This window comes from Caenorhabditis elegans, chromosome II (assembly GCF_000002985.6).
Source record: "Caenorhabditis elegans chromosome II".
Classification (NCBI taxonomy): Eukaryota; Metazoa; Nematoda; class Chromadorea; order Rhabditida; family Rhabditidae; genus Caenorhabditis; species Caenorhabditis elegans.
The window spans coordinates 7,412,540-7,437,757 of NC_003280.10; the positions used below are offsets into that span (position 1 = coordinate 7,412,540).

The 25,218-nt window shown below is 34.2% G+C and overlaps 3 protein-coding genes, 3 non-coding genes and 1 pseudogene across 8 annotated transcripts; 4 read left to right on the forward strand and 3 right to left on the reverse strand.

Moving 5' to 3' along the window:
* Positions 1-13,399: 13,399 nt before the first annotated feature.
* On the reverse strand, positions 13,400-21,743 carry kcc-3 (the record flags this gene model as incomplete). 2 transcript variants are annotated; one of them, NM_001351919.3, is made up of 16 exons in its annotated part: positions 13,545-13,631; positions 13,677-13,875; positions 14,212-14,462; positions 14,539-14,828; positions 14,871-15,150; positions 15,227-15,425; positions 15,478-15,597; positions 15,641-15,914; positions 16,157-16,704; positions 16,754-16,876; positions 16,922-17,355; positions 17,404-17,547; positions 17,613-17,797; positions 17,859-17,923; positions 18,820-18,851; positions 21,729-21,743. In NM_001351919.3, 16 exons carry the CDS (start codon positions 21,741-21,743, stop codon positions 13,545-13,547), a joined length of 3,246 nt encoding a protein of 1,081 aa, NP_001338828.1. The 2 variants fall into 2 exon arrangements, with proteins under 2 accessions (NP_001338797.1, NP_001338828.1); NM_001351920.4 differs by lacking the exon at positions 21,729-21,743 and having other exon boundaries at positions 13,400-13,631.
* K02A2.8 lies at positions 15,982-16,131 on the reverse strand. Its single transcript, NR_051315.1, has one exon. It is a non-coding gene; the product is annotated as an Unclassified non-coding RNA K02A2.8 (non-coding RNA).
* On the forward strand, positions 17,299-17,383 carry K02A2.9. The gene has a single exon (NR_051316.1). It is a non-coding gene; the product is annotated as an Unclassified non-coding RNA K02A2.9 (non-coding RNA).
* srd-54 (Serpentine Receptor, class D (Delta)) lies at positions 20,088-21,743 on the forward strand. The gene is made up of 5 exons (NM_001276733.2): positions 20,088-20,371; positions 20,420-20,516; positions 20,561-20,698; positions 20,925-21,197; positions 21,390-21,743. Exons 1-5 carry the CDS (start codon positions 20,157-20,159, stop codon positions 21,675-21,677), a joined length of 1,011 nt encoding a protein of 336 aa, NP_001263662.1. The 5' UTR covers positions 20,088-20,156; the 3' UTR covers positions 21,678-21,743.
* Positions 21,744-22,718: 975 nt separating this feature from the next.
* K02A2.1 (dienelactone hydrolase family protein) lies at positions 22,719-23,246 on the forward strand (the record flags this gene model as incomplete). Its single annotated transcript, NM_063155.1, has 2 exons — positions 22,719-23,094; positions 23,146-23,246. The coding sequence occupies 2 exons, from the start codon at positions 22,719-22,721 to the stop codon at positions 23,244-23,246; spliced, it is 477 nt and encodes a 158-aa protein (NP_495556.1).
* A 66-nt stretch (positions 23,247-23,312) lies between these two features.
* srd-52 lies at positions 23,313-24,460 on the reverse strand (annotated as a pseudogene). Its single transcript is given in 6 exon segments — positions 23,313-23,600; positions 23,666-23,824; positions 23,829-23,924; positions 23,973-24,041; positions 24,046-24,208; positions 24,255-24,460. Coding segments are annotated over 6 exon segments (981 nt in total).
* On the forward strand, positions 23,883-24,103 carry K02A2.10. The gene has a single exon (NR_051317.1). It is a non-coding gene; the product is annotated as an Unclassified non-coding RNA K02A2.10 (non-coding RNA).
* Positions 24,461-25,218: the final 758 nt, after the last annotated feature.

The window sequence follows — 25,218 nt, forward strand, 5'->3', positions numbered from 1 at the left end:
ACAAGGCGGATACTAAGTGTACTGTAGCGTCAGAAGTCACAAAATAAGTTTGAACTTTCTACTATCAATGATGAATTAGAATTCACTTGAACTGGAATATGATAACGAAAACTGTATTATTTAACGCTACCGTATTCGATTAAACTGAAAAAGAGAAATCGTGAGAATGAAATTTGAACAAAAAGTTTATTCGAAGATTATCAACCTCAAAGTTTTTTAATCAGAGTTTCCCATTTTCATTAATGATATTATAAAATCTTTAAAAAAAAACAATACTGTTAGAATTGAAGATAAATGCGCGACTCTTTTCTAACGAACTCCCCATATTCATAGAACTAACAATGTGTCAGAAAATCCTTGTTCACAGGGGGAATAAAAAGGGGCAAATACGTCAAGACCAAAATAAAAACAGTGGGATAGATATATAGATAACAGGTATCCTTAAAAAAGTAGGTAAGGGTGGAAAGAGTTAGTACTTGTGAAAAAGAATAATGACCGGAATCAAGAAGATTAGGTTGAGAATAGATCCAGCAAAAAGTCTCGAAGAAGAACGAGAAACGTCATTAGAAGACGTGGAGAATGTCTGTTAATCAAGATTATCCCGATAAGTGTGGAGGTTCGCAAGTTAATGCTCGCCTTTTGGGATGATTAAAGTATTAAAAAAGAGTGAGTTAAATATGGAAGCCACCCTCCGCAATTCATAAATAGCCTTGAATAAAGTTAAGAAATTACAATCTTGCACAATAAGAGTTATTACATCAAGGCTTTGTCTTTATTCTCAGAAAACGATCAACGAAGTCAAGTACCAAAATTTAAAGAATGAATGATTGAAGATGTCATGATATGATATGATAAGAGAAACATTTGGATCCCCTTGTAACTTTTGAAAGCTCAATGACGTATTTGGTCAATCGAAAGCAACCTCTCTGCGTCTCGCCTTAAGGAAATATTTCCGGTTTCTACTACGTTTAGTGTTATTCGATAGGGTCCCTTGTTTTATCAGATGATTTTAAAGACACACAAAAGTAGGAGAAGATTCAACGAGACAGAGGTGAAAAAGAAGATGGACAAAAAAGGGGGTAGAAAATAACGACATAGGGCGTGGTGGGAATCTATTTAGGGAACAGGTCTCAAGCAGTGATCTACTTGATAGGAAACGAAAGGAAACGAAAAGAATATGGAGATGAGTCTAATCAAAACACAAAAAGTAAATTTAGTTGATTTCAAAGAGGTAATAAATGAATGAGGGGCACTTCCTACATTTGCACACACCCAAACACCTCCAAATCTAGAGATGAGCTTGAAAGCTTTGAGGGTGTGAAGATTATGAATAGGTAAACATGAAGAAGTGTACAAGCACCATACCTGAGGTAGCAATTTTTAGAATTAACATCAGTGTGAGCCAAGCTGCTCATTAGTTATTTCGGATTCTAACAAAAAAATTTGATTTGATTTTTAGAATATATTGGGGATTTTAAATCAAAATCTCATTCATGCTACTTTGCCTTCTAGACCAGATGATTGCAGAGAACGTTCTGATGGTTTTATTTTGTGATTTCTGTTATTTTTGCATTGTTATCATGAAAGAGAACATTCTAAATTTAAAATCTATATTTGCTTTCTATTTATGGAAAACCTTCTTATCCGAGACTGGAATAAGAATTTCTGGACTATTTGGATTCGAAAATTTAAATAGAAATGATGGACTTATTCAGATTTTCATTATTAGCAAAACATTAATCTTTAAAATCTTTAGATCATCCGAGATTTTTAACTACTAGAAAGGGAAAAAAGCATGGAAAATTCTCGATTCTAAATAAAGCAGAATCTTAAATTTGAATGACACCTAACATCTTCAAAAAGGGTTGTTAATGATAACCAAATCGAAAAAACATGTTCGTTGTAAATAACAAAATGCAACGATCGTGAGACACAGTTGAGTACACATAGTACGTTCTAATTTTGAAATTATTAAGTATTTATTCCCGCCCCTTATTCTCATGGACCTTTTCTCAATTCAGGCCTTGAAAGAGCAACACGAATAAATGTGGCCAGTAATGACGCAAGTTTTCGAGTATTTTGTATATCGGAGGACGTGGGAGTTTTTTCGGAGCGAATAATTGACAAAAACTCATCATTGTGTTCATACTCTACTTTGGAATGGATGACGACGATAAGTCAATGGAAGAGGGGACCCCTTCACGGAAAAAGCAAAAGGTTAAGTGACAGAGAAATTGAGAGAAATTGTGTCAAGCGTAGGTAACTGAGAAGGTAAAAGAGTAAAGGACCGTCTCTAAAAATAGAATTAAAAAAATCTAGTTTCTCTCTATTTTTATTTGTTTTATGACAACCTTATATATTCCTTTATATGTCTGTGGTATACGGTAACTAGGGTGACGACGACTTCAGTCCAAAGATAGAGTTTGGGAAATAAAATAAACGGCATATGACCTCCTGGGAAGTAACATTGATAAGGCTGTGACGTAGAAAAACATTTTAAAAGTGGAAACGTTAAGACGATGAACACTATTTTTTAGAAATAAATGCGTGCTAGGAAAATGCGATTTTTCATAGCTGCATCCGATTAAGAAATCCCGGATTTGATACGACCAAAGTCGCATGAAAATTAGAAAAATCGGGTTAACCCACCTGCATCCGAAATAGTAAGAACCTCAACGATGACTCTTTTTTCTTAAAAAAAATATCTTAAAGCTAATGTTGAGAAACTTTTAGTAAAAACGTTCTACAGTAAAAATAGAATAGCATTTTAGCAATTTTAGAAGAAGGTACCAAAATTATTATCTAAGAGGTTTGGAAATTTCTAGATTTTTCTCCAAAAAATTTCACAAGCATCATGTATAAAAACCGGATGTTATTGGGGCGCCGCCTAATAAAGGAACTTTTCGAAATGCCGTGAAAAAGTAAGATCAGTCAAGTGGAAACTAAGGTCTCAGCCCACGTTTTGGGTCCCGTCTAATATGAATATTCAAAGGACATGTTAGACAATTAAATTCGAAATACAAAACTCGAATTTTGCAAAGATTTGCAAAAACACTCGCTTTATTTAGTTATTTTGAATTTCAGATCAATTTAAGTCAAAACAGAACGACAACAGAGAACATAAGGGCGTGGGGGACTAGGTACAAGTATCGGATGACAAGTGACAGGTGTCCATTAGTTCCAAATCTTCTTCCGCCAGCTGACTTGGTTGACACAAAAATGATAAAATCACAGCTATTCTGACCTACCTTCAACTTTTTGTTTGGTATCAGAGAAACATAATGAACAACAAAAATACCATCATGGGAGATCGAGAGCACGACATATGTCGCGTCATCTAAAATCTCATTACTAGCTGCTATTTTTGTTGCAACCTAATTTATTTTGTATTTTCCTTTATGTTTCAGAAGTCTAGTTCTGCCACGTCATAAATTTACAGACATGTGTTCGAGCGACTAGGTGTCTTAAAAATCAAGTATCAATTTTGTAAATGCTTGTTGTTTGTGGCTGGAAATTGACCATCAAATAATCCCATGAGGGTAGTCTAATATGAATCATACTGTACCTCAATGTGTTCTCTGTTATTATTATTTTCATTATTTTAGTTGATTTTCTTTGAAAATAGTTGAAAAAAAATTAATGAGAATGTTGTCGTCTGGCCTATTTTTATATGACATTTATCCAATTTGATCTCGTAGTTTCCGTGATATCAATCAGATTAATATGTTATTTAAAGCCATTTTAAATTCAATCAAATCAAAATATTGGATTATTATTGTTTCTGAAAACGAAACATTACGAAAAAAGTATCTACTGATTCTGATTCGGAGTTAATTTTTCCAATAAACTTTTTTTTGAGATTTTGGCAATTTTAAGGGAAAAGTAGACATTCGTGGATATGACAGTTTTGGGAAAAAACTCTAGAATAACAAATATGTCACTTTTTGACCGATTTGTTCTCAGGAAGTAAGCCCTAAAAGAGTTTATTAAAACCAAAAAAAAAGGAAATGCAGCAAAGGGAAAACAATGATAGGACAGTTTTCCGATATCTCTTCCAGGTAGGTGGGTATGTCTACCCACCTTTCGTTGGCACAAATGTAGGTATCTTCGCCTTAATGGAAATACTACGTTAAGAACTTTTAGAGCTAAAAAATGGAACTTATGTTATAATTCCAGAAGAAGGCTGTGAAAACATAAACTTTCAAAATTACTGATAAACACGGTATGATTGAAGTTGGTAGAAAAACAAATGACCTACAAAATATATTTGATGTGCTCTTTTATACATAAGATCTCTGAAATTTCATCATTGTTGATTCGTAGATTTTTAGTTTTCCAGATTTTAAAGTATTTGAAATGATAAAAATAATGTATTCCATTTCATTTAGACATTCATTCAACTGATCTTCAAAATGTGCATCATAAATGATTGGGACTTATGAAATTCTGGAAGCTGCACGGTGTCTAATTTGAATTCTATTTTTGTTTATCCTCAAGTCTATCAGTTTTCGCAAAACAGAATCCGCGGATTTACAAACAATAAAATACAAGGAATGTATTTGAGACTATTACGATTCCCAATTTCTCTCATCTCACCATCATGTTCGTCTTTTAGGCTAGTATGTGCGTGTAAAGTGCGTGGATGAGCTTTCAGATTGTCTCGTATTACGAGGTTTTGCTCCCGCTGTTTTTGAATTTACAGAGGTTGAACGGAATCCGAGGATAATGATATCACTTATGATAGCCGGTGTGAATAGTAAAGCAGGTGTATTTTTTGTAAAAAGGAACAAAATAGGTAAGTGTAAAGATCGAGTGGATCCAGTATGCCCAGACAGACACTTTTTCTGGGCGAATGACCGAATGTGCAACGAATTGTTTCCAGTTATTTATCTTGTGTGTCATGCAACGTTTTTTTGCTGCAGAAACAAGAAGAGAAAGGTTAATTTGGTAAATATGGGGATAAAAATAGGAGATGATTGGAAGAGGAAGGAAAAAGAGAACAAGAATAAAAAGTTGAATGAATGACAGAAGGATATTCCGAACACTTTATTTCCTAGATCAACGTCACAGTTTTGAACATACATAATATACATAGTTGATTCTATTTGGTGCGATTTAAACTTCGTGTCTAGTGTAATATATTTTTCTAGAAACTAAAAAATACAACAAATGAAAATACCGTATTTTTCATCACTATTTTCGATAGGCCATTTTAGTGCAATTTTTGCAGGGACAAAAAAGTTTTGTATTTTAAAAGTAGGTGATTTTCGGAATACAAGTTTTCTGAAGCCTCGGTAAAAGGTGAGCAATGAGACTTGCAAAAAATTCCGATTGCTGATAAGAAATGCTCATATATTTCAGACAAGTTCAGCATCATATTGTGACTTATCGAAGTGTTGTAGAACTTGCTTTAAAAAAAAAAAACTTTGGTAGGGATAGAATGGGAAGTATACGCAAATTAACCTTTGAGACAATCTTTGAGACAAGTGAGCACAGAAGAATAATTTTTTTATCCAAAGCCCTAAACTGTAGATTATCAACTGAAACTGTGGATCGCATCTCTCAAAAGAGGAAGGAACTGGAAATTTGTCTACTTTGTTCCGAAATCGAATCAAGTCTTTGAGCCAATGACGTGGATCCGGCTCTCTGTATTCAACACAAAAGACAGATCAAATTGTGACCCATTTTTGAGGGATTTTTCCGGAGGCAAAAGTTTCTGCATCCGAATCAAATTACCCTTCTCTTCTTCTGATGCCCTCCACCCTCACAGCCACCCACACAAGAGAGAAGATATTTAGAAGGGAAAAGCACAAAAAATGAAGGCATCCGGTCAAAACACGATACAGAAGGATGCTCAAAAAAAAACAAGAAAATTTGCAACTGGAAAACTGAGAGTGATGAGTCTACTGTAGAAAAAACAACTGTCGTTCATTTGAATCATAATGTGTGTTCATGTGGAAATTAAACGATTAAGAAGTAATAGTAGACAGGTGAATAAAGAATGTGCATGAAAAAAAGCATTAAAATTTCAATGTGAACTATGACACCTGTGGGTCTAGAAAAAAAATGACGAGTGTCGCTTGTTCCAGGTTCTCCCGGAAGTCACACGTCACAGTTCAAGAACTGAGTTGAAAGGGACCAAAAATTAAAATCAAGTAATTGTCTAGATATAGATTATCAAATTATCAGCTGGAACAAGAACACAAAATAAAATTGATTCTAATTTTATATATTATTAAGTTTAAATTGGATCTATTCACAAACAAATTGTTGGGATCAGAATTTGAACAGGAATTTATATTTAGAACAATAATTTTACATTTTGATACAATTTTACAATGAATGGGAATTAAAACATGGACTTTTACCTAGATCCCACTCATATGAACTTTCAATTATGTTTTCACAGGAAACTCTGATATAGAAAGTTTGATATAAAAAGTAGATCTGAAATACTTTCAAGGAGATATTCTCAACACTGATATATGCTTTACAAGTCTAATAACTTTTCCAAAACTTTGTTTCGAAATATATATGAAAATTTTCTTGGAGAATATTTTAGTCAAATGTCAATTCTGCTATTTAAAAAAGTTAGCCTATTTCCAAACTCATTTGTTGAACTAGTGATCCTGAAGAGTACGTTGCATTATTTGTTAATTTAGTTTAAAAGATTTTAAGAAAAGATATTGACATCAAAAAGATCTTGCATTTTTTTGCAAGGAACGATAGATAACCAAATTCTCTTGCCAACCTGGAAAAAACTCTTTATGTCCTAGAATTAGTATACAGGTCAAAATACTAAAGTTCATCATATTTTCAGACTGATATCATTATGATTCAATAACTTGTGGCTACAATTGCAATAAAATACGAAAGCTACACTTGATCTGATTTTCTTTTAAAAGGGGTTTTCCCGGACAGCCTCGGCACTCGAACATAGTGATTCAGAATTCAGACGTCTATATGACGAGTCGAATGGGTCATTCGACGTCTCCCACAGGTGTGTTGCGTATGTCAATAAAAACGGACACAGAACAAGAAGACAATAAAGAGAGTGTATATTCCTGGTTTGCTCACGTCAGATGTGTTAGTTGGGACCCAGTTATACATGTGTCCGTGTCAGTAGTACGTGTATCAGTATCTGTTTCTTTTTGTCTGTGTCTCTCAACCTGAATCACTGAAAGACTTGAAACCCGAGAAATCAGGTCAGAAATATATCAACGATTTTACTTTGTCCTTTCTGCTACCTCAACTTGCGCTCTTGCTCATTTTTGCCACCCGCCAAAAAAAAACGAGATTGACAGGAGATTGAGGTCATGGAGGGTGGAGAAGAGAGAACAACACAGATAAGACAAATGATGGGAGGCCATTGTTAAAGGAGGAGCAGAATTGGGAAAGGTGACGTGAATCCCTTGGGATACTGGAGCACATAGCACAGACCAAATAAAAACCCGCGAACAAATTGCAAAAGCAGGAAGTGCTGAGCAAAATGAATGATATACAAATACGCTTACTGTAGAAAACCATACTACATATATATTTTTAAGTTCACAACTATGAAACTCAGCTAGAAAGCCTAGAGTAAAATCTGAGCACAAATTTTACCATAGTTGTGTCCAAAGGAGTTGGAAATTTGATAACCAGATAAATGAAAATTGTAACTATTATTAAACACACCTTCATTGCGAATCAAAATGTATTTATTTTTTTCAAAATAATAACGGAATAACTTACGGTAAAACAAAATCTTAAGATGCAATCAAAGATAAGAAGTTTGGAAAAAACATTCACATGACAGAAAACTATCGGAAACGTCAGAATGTTTATGACAAAAGTGTAAAGATTAGTTAGTCACTTGCAAACAACAAGCATTAGATAGAGTTGTTGAGAAAAATCAGCAACTAAACTGAAAAAGTGAATTTCAGTTATTTTTTACTTGATAAGAAAATGAACGATGATTGCAACAATTGTTTGACACAAACGAAAGTTCTAAAAATATTTGCTTGCAGGTCGAAGAATCATGTCTTGCAAAAACAATGATGCAATTCGAGATTTTCGAAGAAATTATTTCGTTTCCAAAAATTATACCCCTTTCCATAAAAGAAACATTCGACCTACATCCTTAGTTCTTAATGTTTTGTAAAAAAGGCGGGACTTACACTTCTTGTTTTTGAAGCACAAGTTCAAACAATAGTTAACAAGAGAGTTAATTTGCAGATTTTTCTATTACGGTAAATGCCGCGAACAAAAGTTTAAATTTCGAAACTGTTTGTGCAAAAGTATGATCTTATTCGAAGGAATACTGACTGTACACCAATTTCTTTAAGATAAGCTAACTATTACTTTCCCGAAAGACTTTATACAGCACAAATTGAATATTGCCAATTCGAGATCAAATTTGAAGAACAAAAACGTGGTTTGATAAAACGGTTGTAAAACTGATAAGAAAGATGAGTGTTGATGCAAATGCGAAATAGTCGAAAATTCCGAAAATTCCTACCCTAGAAAAACCGTCATGTAAGTTTACAACTAGTGATATTGTACGAAGTTTTAGTGTTAACCCGGATTTACCTCACGGCGACGTGATAGACATTGTAGGCTATAAGTACAAAGTTGCAAAGAACACGAAAAACTGCACGTTATATGATGTAGTGAGTAACGTAGGGATTACGGTAGGTTGCGTATTGCGAAATGTTTTCTCGCTTTAAATATAAATACGATTCTAGAATGTTGCAGGTAGTGTTCGTTATTCTTTTTATATCTAACATCAATTTAACAAACTTTAAAGGTACATTCTATTTATAGGAAAATGATTTTTGTTCAGGTGTGCCTATGATCAATACAAGCATATTCCAGCGTCAAGGATGTCGTTCTTGAACAAAAGAAACGTGACTTTGATGTTTTTGTTGGCTTCTCAAGTTACTTCAAAAGTATGAGAAGAGCCACCACTGACGACGGTGATTCTACGTGGCTGAGAAAAAAAAACAAGACGAAACCGGAAATGTTACGTCGCATTGCGAGTGTGTTTCTTTTTAGTTGTATTTCCGAACCTTAGAGATTCGAAAAAATCAGTGAAGATGAAGAGACACGAGACTCTCACGGCAGTTCTTTTGTCCGGCAGAGCACGGAAAGAAGACAAGGCGTTTTTTGACGTAATCATTGGCTATTAGGAGGGGTGGGGCTGCGTTTCGGTTTTTGAGCAACGAGAGGAGCAATGAAGAAGCTAAAGAAGCTTGAGAAGAAGTTGAAGAATAAAAAGACAAAAAACTACTGTGACGTCGATTTGGTAGAATTCTGGAGGAAGGAGAAGAGAGTAGGAAGCGAGTAGTGAGACAGGGGTCATAGGTACTGGGGGGGACCGACTCTTTGATTTTCAGCCTCACCGGGTTACATGACGAAAGCGGAAATGATGGAAAATGAAGAAAGTTGTGCAGAATACATGTATATTCTGATCTTTCCATCTTAAAAGTTGGTTCGACTTTCGTTACGGTATCTATCCTATCAATCGAGCTGGTCTAGAAGTTCAATGGAATAACTTGGAAACTTTTAGCTGCTTACTGTGTTCTTCTCTAGTAGTACTACATCCTCCGATATTTTATGTATAGTTTCCAAAATAAAATCCTGCAACGAGTGGTATCTATTTTAGAAATAGCGGAGTGAAAAACGATTTAATCAAGTATCAATGTAGTTCGGAAAATTTCAGTACCCAGAAAACGCCAGAGCTCACAATTTAAAGTCAGAACACAACTTTCGAACAAGTATTCAAACTGTCTTTTTTGTTCTAAAAAAACTTGTTATATTTCTTCACGATCTGTCATCTATCACCTGGATGTTTTAGCAGCCCTTGGGTGCAACTTTCATCTATTTCTTCCATTCTTCTTCCGGTGCCACCACCAGTCCAGGAGAGACTACTCGTCTTCCAAAAACCAGGGGTCTCCACTCTCTTTTCCTCTTCTCTTTTTCGCTCTCTAAAAATAGCTCAATAGTATCTATTTTAAGAACATCAGTTTTATACTTGCGCTCGACGTTTTTCTCCATTTTAAAATTGAATTATCCTTGTATTTTTTTTGTTTAGAATGACGAAGAAACATGTCTGCTATTAAATGAATCAGATGAAAAATAGAGTATTTATAAATGTTTTTGTTTTTAGAAAATTATTTCTTGCTACTGCTGCTGCAGATATTTTGTGGGTCCCGCGTCAAAATAAACTCTATTTTTAATGAAGATGATGACATGTTTGTATAATGAGCTGGAAATGACGAAGTCGAGGGACAGATTGCAAGGAAACCAAATGTTTTGGAAGAAATGTGAGAACAAAAATCATTTTTATTGAAATGAAAAACAGAGTGCAAAATGGAACTTCTAACAAAAAATAATTTTAATCCAAGAAAATTTTTATCTCAAAGAAAATTTGTATCGTAAAACATTTTGTTCATGGATCGATATCGATACTGTTTGTGTCAAATATTGCTAACCGGAATTTTTAGAAACTTTTTTAGATTTTCAGAACCTAGCTAAAAAATCATTAAAACTACAAACTTTGCGGTCAAAATGTAGCAGAAGCTGTGAAGAGTTCAAAAAACAAAGAAGAAATAATACATTTTCAAAAAATGAATAATAAATGTTTCTTTCTTGCAAGAAGGAAGAATCCAAAACACATTTAAAGACAAACACCTGAGATTTTCGTATTACGAACATTTTTATTACTTTCCTCTTCTATTTATTCTTTTAAAGCCTATTCACTTTTGAATGCAGCTAGACCTACAAAAAATTCAAAAATTCTGAGCTCACTGACATATTTTAAAAGAAAAAAAAATCGCGGGTGGCACATAGGAGATGCACGAAAAGTACTTTGAGATTCTTCAAAATCAGCTGATATCTATATGAGTCTACTGATAAGACGACATGGAATACTTATCAAATATTCTGATGTAGATGGAGGGGGGAAATGAAGAAAATGTGAGAAATTGAAAGATTGCCATGTTTTGACTTGTATCGAAATAGTCATCGATAGTGAAAAAACAGATGTAAGCATATTAATCACAGAAATTTCTGAAATAGAGTAGGTTTATATTTTCTTCATCATAGTTCAGTAGTTAGTACAAACTGAACATTCACGAAAAGATATTAAAAAAAATATATAGATGGATTTCAGTCAGGGTAAGGTGAGAAATTTCCGTTAAAAGTTTGGGCCGAAATTTTCAGAAAAAATTACGAAGTTCAAAGATTTCTAAAACAAAATAAAAGTAGACTCCAACAGTGTGATGAGTGGGCAGACATGGGCGGTTCCAATCTAAAATCGTGCTTCAACTGCATCGGAAACAAAAAACTCTATATATTCCATTATTCTTCCCGAATTTCGCCTACACGTCGACACGAATTTGGCAGAGAACAAATAATTTACATTGTATCGGACGCATTCAAAGGTAGCAAATTTCACAGAATAATTCATTCTTGATTCGATTCATGATCTGGATTAGATGGGCGGAGGAGGTGCCGAATGATGTAGAAAAAGGTACATAGAACCACATAGCTCAAAGTTTAAAAGGACGAGGTTTAAAATGAAATGGATGATGCTGGAGAAATGTGGACGAGAGATTCAAAAAATATGAATATTCTAGGAGGACATGAAATTGGATCGACCTATTTAGAGAATACTGATGAGTGCATACGGGGGTCCGAATGTCTAGATGAAATGACGACATGTCATTCCGATTGAAAATTTGATGTTCTCATGGTTACTGTCATCAAGGAATTTTTGAAAGAATAATAAAAGTTTTGGATCATAAATTAGCAGAAGCCTATGTCTGCATCAAATCATCGTCGTCTGCAAAATATTTATTCTTTTGAAGAAATTATATGAACCATGAAATCTTCAATCATATGATAAAGAGTGGATACAAAAAAAAAACAAACTTACAAAGTATTACTTTGAATACTAATTGAATATTAATGAAGAAATGTTGTTTGCGATTCATAAATACTACTACAGTAACCTAGTAGTTATTTCTAAAGTGATCCAATTTCAGAAGGTTTTGAGAGTAATCTCCAAATTTCATTCCCGTACCACTACAAGAACCCAACACTATTATGACATCAATCCGCCATTCCCTGAATTGAAGTTGATGTGAGATCTCAATGCCAATATCCTACAAAAACTACAAACTGTGGGCATTCGTAAACTTTATTAACATTTTAATCCTAATGAAAAAATCTCCAAAAAGTACAGTTATTTTGGATAAGTTTAATTTTTAGAGGATAAATTCGATATGGCAGTAATTTGCTTTACTCAAACTGGTATATCTATTGTAACATTTTAACGGCTCGTAACCGCTTAATTACTGGACACATTTTTTGTAAAAGTAAGTCACAAAACATATAAAATTACTGATAACAAATTAACCGTCTGGCTTTCACTATAATAACTCTTCAATGAATATGACAACATTTCATAGCTGGTCAGAAAATAAAAATAGTTTGTTTTCAAAAAGTTCATGGGCTTTCTTTGAACTACATGCTCATTCATGGAATATACATAAAAATGATGGATTAGGTCGAAACTTCCTTGTTTATAAAATGGCATTGCCTAATTACTATTGGTCAGTAGTTTGTAGTAGATTTGACTCACACATTAAGCTTCTTTTCGATCAAAAAATTTTTTCACAGATACAAAATAGCATCATTTTTTAGAAAAACAACTTTGAAAAACCGGAAAAAGCACAACTCATAATCTACAATTCCGGGCATTGACGTTATAGGAAGTGGCACGAGAGAGAGACAAACAATTAATACATTTTGGAACAAAATGACTAAAAATCGGACCAAGCTATATTACTTTTGAGGTTTGTAGTTATGATCACCTAATTTCAATGACCATTTCTAGTTTGCAAACTTTTGTTTCAAATACTGGTAAAGTATTTGAAAAAAGTAGGGTCTTTAAAGAGGAAGTTGTTTTCGCTAGGACTATCTTTTTAGAAGCATCTCGTTTATTTGGAAATTCCAAGCATTAATAATTGAAAATTTTTAAACTCATATCAAATTGTACAATTTAAATAATTTATTTAATATTCTAAAATTCAGACGAGTTATTAATATTTTACAATCACCAAAAGGAAGCTAGAAGCCAGAATCAAATGTTCGAGGTTAATATTTGCAAATGACGAATTTTGTAGAAACTCATCAAAATGAGTTCTCATGCCAGGAAGGAAGTCATTATTCCCTTTATGTTTTGTTCTTCCAAAAATCGAAAAAGCCTCACACATTTTCCTTTTCGTTCTTTTGTTATACGTCACTGTTCCAATTTTTCAGATATCTCGAAAACCAATGAGCCTATTTCGTTGCTCACTTTTGTTATTTTGTCATGACATCATTACAAAAATACAAACAAACAAAAAGTTTTACCGAGTTTCAATTTATTTCAAAATCATGTTCAAGTCAGAAAGTATAGTCATGGGCATATCAAAAAGGTGCCATGGTACAGTATTAGATACATGATTCCTATAACAATTTAAAAAATAAAGAAAGAAAACTGAAAAATAATCGATTTAAGAGTCGATTGTAATAACTTCACGGCCACTTCCACCAATGAAAAGTACACGTGGCAAATCTTCAGTCAACACGTCCAAATATGTCTGAAAAATGAATACCAATTTTAAATGCAAACTGAAAAAACTGACCATATAAGAATTGTTGAAAGCAAGACGGTTTCTTGGAGGAGATGGTAGATTCAATAAGATCAACTGAGAGTCTGGAGAATTTTCTCGAATAACACGATTTAGACGAACGGATGTATTCATTTTGTGAATGTTCAGTTTCATTGCACCTTCGAGATCTTCATTGGGAGTTCCCGAACGGTAGAAATCATCAAATAGGCTTCTGGAAATTTTGCATATACTTAATGTTTAACAAAGAAATTGCTTTGACTTCTGGACATCCTGATCATAGGAAGTTTTTAATTTACGAGAATATTTTAAGATTGAAAATTTTCGTAAATCAAATAATATTATTAAAGACTTGAATTTCAAAAGCGAAACTTCATCCGAAACTTATAGAAATAATCAAATAAATGAAAACTTGAGAATTTTTTCGAAAATTTTCACTCTAAGAATCTTTCAATTAATATGAAAGCTATGCACAGACCCATAAAATTTTTTTCTGTGTTTCGTTTTTGGAGCAGCATTAAATCAGTTTTTTGGAGCTCTAAAAACTCACTCGGTAAATGATGTTTCTGTCTCATCCAAGTTGATGGAAGTATGTGCACCTGGCTGTGGACTAAAACTTCTTGCTGAATCGCTATGACGCATCATCACTTGCCGAGGTTTTCCATTGTCTTCCATAAAACCATCATTCAAATATCCACTTTTACTTCTTCTCATTTCTTCTCTTTCTTTCTGTTTTCTTTCGACTTCTGCTGCTTTTTCAACTACTTCATCTGACACTTCCATATCAAGAAGATCAACAATCTGAAATTAAAATAATACAGATATTTGAAATCTATTTGCTAGGAATAAATTAAATTCCAAAAATCAAAAAACTTACGAAAAGCTCGGCATCAATTCTCAGCATATAAATATATTTCTGAAGTCCTGCTTTCATATCTTCTGATTTCGTAGAATCTTGTTCACTGACTGCAAAAATTCGAAGTGTGCAACCTTTCCATACTTTATGCTGACGAAGAAGATAAGCAATAAGCATAAGAATTCCTCCATCTTGTACAATCCACCAAATATCAATAAAACCAGTTAGACGTTCAGAGTATTCAGGGAAATCTGTGATTCCTTTGGTGACGATCAAACAGTTATCATTTGCAGCTCCATGAATAATTTCCTCTGAAAATTACGATTAAAACTTGGGATTAAAAAAAAACCAACCAGCAAAAAGAACAAGCTCATCGGGATTCTTCTCATTCGGCCAATTCAGTAGAATAGTGTTCGGTCTCAATCCTCCAATTCCAATTGACTGATAAAGTCCAGATATAGTTCCATTAATTTGATGATTGTTATAGAACATGGTTTTGGCAAATCCACGAAGACGAACACTTGACATATCTTTTACAAGAGTGGTTTTAACGTCTCTTGCACGGTTTTTATCTTTCTGGGAATCAACTGAACCTTTCAAAAAAGCACAAGCAATAGCAAGTCCTCGTCCAGCCTGGAACATAAACAATGAGTCTTCTATTAAAAACTCTAACTAATTAAATAATCGCTTAATAATTGAATCAACTCACTTTCAACTGTGCCCCCAAATTTAGCATTGACACAGCTCTTCTATCAATCATTTCCTTTGACCATTGACTTGTGAGAAGAATCAAAACCTGCGGTCTCCAATTCTTTGGATGTGGATCTTTGTCCTCGACTTTTAGCAGGCTGTATTGTGCAGTTGTCAGAGCCAAACCTCTCATTCCATCTCCCCATTCTTTCTTGGCTCTGAAATCAATATTTTGTGTATGGTAAATACCTTTAAACAAAATTAACATACCCTTTCCATTCCACATATTTATAGATGACTGCAGTTGCGGTACAAGCAATACATGCCAGTGGAACACTTGAAGCAAACATAATGAAGAAGCATAGAGCCGCTCCAAGAAGTGATAGAGTCCTGAAAAAATGAAAGATATTGGGAACAAAGACATACAACTTACCAGTGAAAATATTTAAATCTGGGTCGCCAATTTGGTGACTTCAAGACGGAATGAAGAACTGCTATCAAATTCACAAATGCATAACACATAAGGAAAAAGAAATCAAGAACTTCGGCAATCTTATCCACAGCTCCAAGAAGGATTCCACATTCTGCGATGATGACAGTGAGAACCAATCCAAGAAAAGGTTCATTGTTTTTTGTAACACGGGCGAATGGGGCGAGAATCGGGATTACGTCATCCTTGGCGATCGATTGTAATAGACGGGGCGCACCTGAAAGAAATCAAACTATATATACTTTTGAAAGCGTAAAAACGATATCGTTGAGAGAAAACACAGTCACGGGTTAGATGCATTTAACTATCCCAATTTCGATTGCAACATCGTAAATGCGAAAAGTGTATGCTGATACCCATGCGGGTTACCACAAACTATGGAAACTACGTTTTCAATTTAAAAACTACTCTAGGCAAGAATATTTAAACCTGCTACAAAACTTTTGTTAAAATACTAACTGCAGAGGCATTGAAGAGCAGCACCAAAAGTAGACAAGAATGCTCCAACAGTTACAACAGCAGGATGTGGCCATGAGAGGGCAGCAACAACCATTGTATTTCCAATTGATCGACCGAATTTGTCACGTAACACACTTCTTGTTATCGATCCACCAAATAAAATTGCAAGTATGTAGTAGATTGCTGAAGTTGTAAGTGTTGCAGCAATTGTTCCAACAGGGATACTTCTTTGTGGATCTCTCAAATCTCCGCTCATATTTGTTCCAGTGAAGATTCCAGTCACAGCTGGGAAATAAATAGCCATAAGCATGAAGAATGTTGAAGATTCATCTTGTACAACTTCAGCAGTTTCTTTTCCTCTCACACCAGGTACCACTTCTGATTTTTCCATGTACTCGGGCCACATATTGTCGTTTAGAGTTTTCATATTGAAACCAGGGAATGCTAATTGGCATGTCATCTTTTTTGAAGTATAGTGAGTACAAAAAACATCATCTTCTGCTGAAGCTTCGTCATTATTCACATTTGCACAGAAAACACTTTCAAGACTGAAAATATAGAATGAGAATTACTGGAACATAATAATTGAAACCTTACTAAAGAGATTTATCACATAGATTGCAGAAATCAACAGTTTCATTAAACCAACTAGTCTGATTTTTATGAATTGGGTGAGTGACAATTGAAGATTGCAACAAATGATTGTCAATGGCACATACTCTGAAATTATATTAATTTTTAATAAATTTTTATAAAGAAACATACTTCATTCCTTCCATTGTAATCTGTTTTTCAATTCCACCTCCGATACAAGCAGCAATTGCCAATATAACACACATCAGAGACACTGGAGCAAGTAGTTGCACAAATTTGACACCCATTGCCACAATGAGAGCTTGAATGAGAAGAAAAACGGTTCCGTAGAGACGAAGATTATTATAAAGACTTCCAAACATTTCAGTATCATGAAGTGCATCAGCTCCACCAATTGCCATTTCAGGCCACAAATACATGAGAATAACTTCAACACCGCCAACAATGTACATCGATGCAGCCACTGTGTTTGCCAAGTAAAACAAAATACCAACAGCTGATCCAAATTCAGCTCCAAGATTTCTGCTAATAATGAAATATGCTCCTCCAGATTCAACGACTCCGTTTGTGGCAACTGCTGATAATGAGATTGAGGTCAAAAGAGTCTGAAAAATCGAAACTTCGGGAAAATTTATAATTTTTAAAGATCCTACCGATAAACAACAAATGGCGAGTAGGGCCATTGTCCAAGCAACGCCAGACATTCCAACGACCCAAAAAAGACGGATAAACATGGTAACTCCGAGAATATGTTGAATTGTGGGTAAATAAACTCCAAGCATCACTCCCAAGTTGGCCTGAAAAGAGATTTTAATGTAAGAATTAAAAAAGTTTAAAGTTCTTCAATTTCATTTCCTCTTACCTTCACATGCTCAGAAGTTGCTCTTTCTTTCGGACCGGGCGTTGTATAACCCGAAATAAAAGAAGCTTGTGTCCCAATCCCCTCATCCTCCTTGTATAATGCCAGGTGACCGAGACTTGTCGTGAATTTTCGATTTCCTTTATAATCCGCAGGGATACCATCCTCTCCGACAGTTTCCATTCGACCTAAACTTTTTAAAATTTCTCATTGTTTAAACACATCAATTTAAATATAAAAAAATCGTACCCCCGCCTTTTCCCATAGCTTGAAGGCCTTCTGTATTTATCTGCGTCACCGTACTGAAACGGCGCCTGAAAAGAAATTGCAATTAGTTACAAGGTGAATAATAAATAAATCTAAGGAATCTGATCTACTCACCAGTTGTCATGTAGGTGCAAAGTGAGAATCTAAAGTTAGAAATGAGAGGACTGAGAATATAATTTCTCTGCGTATCCAACTTTGTGACGTGGCAATTTAGAACTCATCGAATCGACTCGAAATTGATAATTGCCTTTGCAGCGTCAAGAGTCTCTCTCAACACAACGTAATGTTCTACACTTCGGTAATTTATCAAAAATTCGAGTGACTATTGCCATCCAGCCTCTATTGGATATACTATACAACAATATGCACTATTTGTACGGGACCCTATACATCCATCAGTTTTTTTTAGTTTCAACAATAGTGTGAACAATCGAATTTCTCATAAAAATCATGTTGATGCTGATTGAAATATGAGATATGAAATAATGAGAAATGACTATATTTTAAATCAAAAGTTGTTTCATTCGATTCTTTGAACTGTTATTGTATCAATATTCCGTAAGTTTTTGTTTATTAATTCTGATTTTAATTATTAATTTTTCAGCGTAAAATTTCAGGATAGTTACTCAACTGTAAACCTCTCAATTTGGAATAATTTCAAAAATAACTTTGACCAACAATTTTGCTTTAACTCGAAAAAATTTAGATTATTTTTCAACAAAAATAAATTCCAAAAAGCTCCCGAGTTTTTGAGTACACAAAACTTTATATATTAATTTTTCAAAAATAAGGTGCTTTGAAATCTGATTTTTTTTAAAATCCACTGTGTTCAGTCCTCTTCGAACTTTTTCAAGATGCGATAAAACCAGTTTTCATTTAATGACAAGCTGGTGAGTGCGTCAGTAGTCAATAATAATAACAAATCTTTGAAAAGACAACTAACCTTGCATTCGACATGACTGTTCGCCGTAGATCCTGAAAAACTGACAATTTTTTTTCGAGACTAGGAAATTCTTCAGAAAAAACTCCAAACAATAGATTGAAACTTGAATAGACCTGTCAACTATTTCTATTCAATGTTTGATTTTCAGGTTATTTTTATGCAAATTATGAGAACATTTCTTAACAATGAAATTGTAATAACGACGTTTGATTTTTAATCCTATCACTGAGTAAAGGTGGAAAAAGAATGATTTGGATCGGTTCTACACCAAACTCAAACACGAAAAGACTGTCAAACTATTTATTGTTTTGTTGTTTCAGGATCAATCTTTTTTACTCCTTTCTCTCGAACACAAAAACTGGATGTAATATACAGGAAAAAATGAACTGAACAGTATTAAAGAGAGTCTGAGTGTTTCAGCGAAGCACATACAAAAAACACGAAGATATATCCAGTTAGTGACCGTTTTTAGGTACATGAAAGTAAATGGACGCATGTTTTGCCAACGACTGTCGAGTTAAAGTTTTACGAGGGACATGCAATGGGATTTACGAGTTTGTAAACTTTGTTGTTGAAGATTTTATTTCGATCATATATAGGCACACATACATACCTGTTACAGGAACAAGCTTTTGGAAAATTTTGCCACGAGGTAATTCATAAACTTATGTAAAACAAAAGTTGTGAAGCTGTGATTTGGGTTTTCTTTTTTTTTTGTGGCTGGGTTTTCAAAAAATCGGAATTCAAATTTCCAATATAACTTTCTACTTTCCAAAGTGCTCTTCCGACAATAAAAAATATTCTTGCGATTATTGTCTATGTATCTTTACAATCAAACTTGTTGTAAAATATTCAATTATAGAAGCTAAGTTAGAATAACTCCCACTACCTGATTCAGGACCTGAAGACTAACCATTTTAAATTTACAAGCAAGCTCTTTGATAAACAATTCAAGTTTCAAATGATGCTTCATGTTATACAGAACTTTAAATCTTGATCACAAGAAAACCAGTAATCCCCGAAAGAAATTTGTTAGGAAGTTCCTGTATTTCGGAATGTTTTTTATTGCAATCTGGCCAATAGAAGTTTTTTTTGATCATTTAATAAATAAGCTTACTGATCACACTACGCTCAGTTATTCACGGTAGCTGACTTCAAAGCTTATTTTATTTTCGAAAAAAGTGTCTTGCTGTCATTTACGTGGGAGGAGCTTCTGAGCTCAAAACATTGATTCAAACTTTGCCAGTTCCAGTTAATTATCCTACTCGTGAGAATTTAAAGAAAACTGAGATTTCATTCCAGAAATTTCAAATTTTATTCAAGCCTCCCTATTGAAAATGAGTGATCGATCAAATTATTCTAATCGTTTTGTTTCATATGTTAATGCATATTTCCATTTTTTCTTAGTTGCGGGGTTAACTTTTCAATGTATTCTTCTTTATCTAATTAGGACAAAGTCTCCAGCAAGTTTAGACCAACTTAAGTATTTTTTATACAATACCGCATTCGTCCAGATTCTCGTTATAATATGTGGGTATTTTACTCAGCATAGGTAATCATTTTTAGGAGAAATTTAAACTGTTATTGATTTATATTTTAGATCTCTTCCAAACAGCACAACGTTTGCAGTTTTAGCAAATGGTCCATGCCGAGTTTTTGGAACAACTGTCTGCTTTGGTGGCTATCATGTGTTTCTCGTGAGTAGTTAGTTTTCATTACAAAGCTGAATAATTGTATTCAGGGGGTAACATTTTGTGTGGCTTTGTCAATATCAAATACCGTTATCTATAGATTTTTAATATTGAGAAGAAGAGATATTACGAAGAAACATTTGATCTACATCATCATACTCTCGTACGTTCCCGGAATTATCACAACGGTTGGTATTCAGTGAAATTATATTCAAAAATATAATTTATTTATAATTAAGCGATATCATTTTTCGCAACATTCAAAAAAGATAAAAAACTGCCTTTCATCGTCAAAATAAATTTGTAAGAGATATAATACATTTTTTGAGAATGCAGTTTTTTTGTTTGAAAAGCAAACTGTGCGATATCCCAGTTATTATTTAAACATTTTATGGACAAATTCTCAAATTTCAGATAATTCCGTTCACTGATGACTGGAATTTCTCAGTAGCCGTTAATCAAACGTATCTCGAACATCCAACTTATGATCTCTCCTACTATTCCCCTTTTCCTGGCTTTGCCAATATCAACAGTCCACAATTCCTAGCAGCAACTGCAATTCTAGGAATTGGAGCATATGGAATTCCTTTGTGCTCTTTTATTCTGACTCGTAGCATACTGAATCTAATTCGAGCCCATAGCAACATGTCTACACGCACCAAAACACAAGCAAAGACGTTAGTACATGTAAGTTAAAAAAAAATTTTGATAGTTTGTTTTGGAAACAGGAAGAACAGGTTTCAAAATATGTGACGAAATACCGATATCTACATGACAAATACGTGTGAATTTCAAATATTTTTTGCAGAAAATTTTTCAGCTTTCACTTCTCATGAGCCGAAGAAAAAGGTTATGAAAATAAAAAATAAAAAATTTCAGGGACTGGCGTGCCAAATTGTGATACCTTTGCTCTGTTACATCCCAATATTTTCGGTATACACATACTCACAACTTAATCAAAAAGAAAATATTGCTTCGGAGCATCTATTGATGATATTAACATGCTTCCCTGCTCTCATTGATCCATTTATTTCATTATATTTTGTTGTTCCGTATAGAAATGCAATACTTCGGGTTGTAACTAATCGAAAAGAGGAAGAAAAAAGCACAATGGCAGTGGCTTCAACTGTTTCAATTCGTCAAGTCTCCGCTAACATTATGTCATAGTATTTCACTAGTAACTTTTAAAAAACAGTTAATATAATAAAGCCAACTCACCTGGAAACCTCCCATGGTTCCGGATCAAATCGACCAAACGGTGCGAATAATGCGTCGATAAATGTACAACTTTTCAAGCGCCGATGCGTAGCACACCACCCAAAGACAGTTGGATTGGGGAAAGGCGCGATTCAAAACGATTATCCAGCCGACCGGCGGATTTCGGTAATTTGTGACATATAGATATAGTGTACAAGAGTTGAATGACACAGGCACTGTGACGAACACAACAACTATTTTTTTTCTGTGAAGTTATGAAACACAGACATGCACTTATTCTGCTAATAGGAACAACAATCATAGTACACTCAATTTTTATTATGAGATTTATGGAGATTAAAATTAGAACATATTGGGACCCATCATTTGGCCTCGAAATAATGGAGAGTATTTCAAAAGCGATATCGAGAGCATTACAGTGGATAAAAAACATTATGATGCTGATACATTTTAAAATGTATCAAACCAATATTGTCTAACTTCTGACCTACTCTAATTATCCCAAATATCGAAAATTTCGTTTTTTTTTTCAAACATCAAAATCGTCGTGAAAAAGTCATGAAAATTAGGGGCACGTAGTTTTAAATCAAATACGCTTTGAAAAATATTAAACAAATTACAAGCGTCGAAAGAGCCTTTTGTTTAGCGTAAAGCGTATAGCGTATACGCTAAATTTTCGGTATAGCGTATAGCGTATAGCGTATAGAGTATAGCGTATAGCGTATACGCTATACGCTATACGCTATAGAAAAGTACGAGGAGGCTCTGGCAGTACGAAATCAAGAGTGTCTACGATTTCAGTACGCTCCGTTAATCCTCATATCTTTTAATTTAGTCAGCGTATTTTTAACAGATGAAGTAACATTTTATTTTGAGAAATTATCAAAATTATTGGCTCAAGAACATGGATATGTAGCTCTTGTTACTGATATTTATGGAAAAGGAATTAGGTGCACAGACATCTCATCGGCAGTGACACTGCTCCGTCCTATGACTAGCGATAGAAATGGAAAGTTGAAACCAAGATTAGAAGCTGCTTTAAATGCCTTGAAATCTGTTCCATGTGTAGATAAACAGAAGCTCGGTGCATTTGGATTCTGTATTGGAGGACTGTGTTCCCTGGATTGTGCTCGTTATAGATTTGATGGAATTCGAGCTGTTATAAGTTTTCATGGGACTCTGACCCCTATCGAAGGAATTCCTTTAGAACTGTTAGATGATAATTCTATTCAAGTTCACCATGGAGATGCTGACAAACACGTTTCAAAAGTCACCGTTGACGCATTCCACGAAGAAATGAGAGCAAGAAATTCCGACTTTGTTTTTATTTCTCATGGGAAAGCAATGCATTCGTTCACTGATCCTGGTTGGTTTCCGTGAGCTCATTCAGGGAAATGTCAAAAGTTCAAATTTTCAGAGTCTGCTGGAATTGCCCCATCTGGAGTCGGTTACGATGCAAATGCTGAAAAAAGATCTTGGAAGGCTACACTAGAGTTTTTGAAAGAAGCTTTTGCATGAACTACACATTCCAATAACTTCTCAAAATAAAATGCTACTTCATCTGTTAAAAATAGGCTGACAAAATTAGAAGATATGAGGATTAACGGAGCGTACTGAAATCGTAGACACTCTTGATTTCGTACTGCCAGAGCCTCCTCGTACTTTTCTCGAAATAAATTTCAAAATGGATTGACGATATGGTAGTATACAGTAACAAGATATAAATGGATCACATAATGCAGGAAACCCGGAGCACAACATTTGAAAATGCTCTACCAGAACAATTTCTTTTCCAGTAAACTGGGAATACAAGTACAATGAAACAATTGGTGCATATGACAAAAATGGGAGCACTGTTTGAATGGCTAATCCCTGAAAACGTTAATTTACACTTTGAATCAAGATCAGACAAATTAGGTCAAACGCACTTTAACCATCATCCTTGAGACAGATTTTGTTTTCTCAGACATGCTTTTATGTTTCTTAATGAGTGATGAAATTGAGAATATGATAAAGAATGATCCCATAGGATGAGCTCCAATTGCGACTACAGAAGTCGCAGTGAGAAATGGAATTGATTGGATATTCGAAAAACCAGGGAAATGGTTCGTATATTGAAAAATCGTACGTCGGATGTTCTCGGTAGGTGAAGGTACGTACTTTTTGAAAATCCCAAGTGTCCAGAAAAGGTACAATCTGAAAATAAAATTTAATAGAATATTTCAAAAAACAAGGTAATCCAACCGCAAGAAATATTACTGGAATGTAACATGCAGTTATCATCGTCAAAAAAAAGATTTTTGTTAAAGCCATGAAATCTAATTGGCAAATATCGGAATAAAACTGTGTTAGCAAACGATAGAGCAACAGCCATTGATACAGCTAATGATATGTGATAACCGGCAAAGCAAGCGGTCGGTCCAAAATATTTACACGGACCACGAGGTAGAACGGTGTAAGTTGTGGAGTTTGGTAAACATCTGCAATTTTTTAGTCCAGTTTATTTTGCAGTTCAAAGAAACCTACCTTGATTGTGTGAAGAAAGTCATCAAAAGTACCGCAAACTGAACAATCCAAGTATTAATTAAAAAGTAACAAAAGCTATATAACCTCGGCGGACTTTTATTTTTAATTAAATAAAGAAGAACAGATTGAGCAAAAACTCCAATTATGAAATATGAATAGTAATATACATCGAAATAAAGAACAAATCGATTAGAATCATCTGCCATTATTAACTGCTTTGAAATCGTTTTTTGGAGTTCCACTTCCGATAGAAAATAATTCAACCTCTTGCTATTCTCACCCTTTTGGTCACACTTGATTGAACACAGCTTTTAGCGGGGTTTATCACGTAACTATCAAATGATGTTAATGGTTGATGGAAATGACCACGCCGTCGTAAATAGACCAGTGAGATGTTATGAGAGCTCTATCGAAAACTGATCAGAGAGCAATCGTACTGGTCAACTGATGAAGAAATTGGAGGCAAAAACATAGACGTCACACACCGTACTCCAGGGAGTTCCATCACGAGGCTTTATATCAAATAAAAATTGGAGTATGGGCTCAGCAATTTCACCAATTTAATAATTGTTAGATGAATTGAGTTGGAGTAATAGGCAAGAAGGTTCAACTTTACTGAAACATCTGATAAGTTTTTGAAAACATAGACCAATGTAACTGCCAAGTGGTACATTAAAATAAAACCACGTAGTGCCAAATTGTCCCATTACGGTTTGATTACGGAGCATATTGAGCATAGAAACACAATCAATTAATCGAACTCCTTGTCTATTGTCACTAACCGATATGCACATAGATTATAAATTGGTTCACTGAAGATCAGTATAAAAGCAAACTTTTTTTTAAAATAAAAATACATTCAGGGAGAATAGAAGAGACAACATAACCAAGTAGTCAAGAAAAAAAAGTGCCGAATTCGAGCTAAAATTAAAAAAAAAGGTATTTCACAAGTAACTGTGGTAAA

Coding starts and splice junctions, on each gene's coding strand:
- srd-54 (NM_001276733.2), top strand. CDS start 20,157: ATGAGTGATCGATCAAATTATTCTAATCGTTTTGTTTCATATGTTAAT. Junction 20,517..20,560: donor GTGGCTATCATGTGTTTCTC/GTGAGTAGTTAG, acceptor AATTGTATTCAG/GGGGTAACATTTTGTGTGGC. Junction 20,699..20,924: donor TTCCCGGAATTATCACAACG/GTTGGTATTCAG, acceptor CTCAAATTTCAG/ATAATTCCGTTCACTGATGA.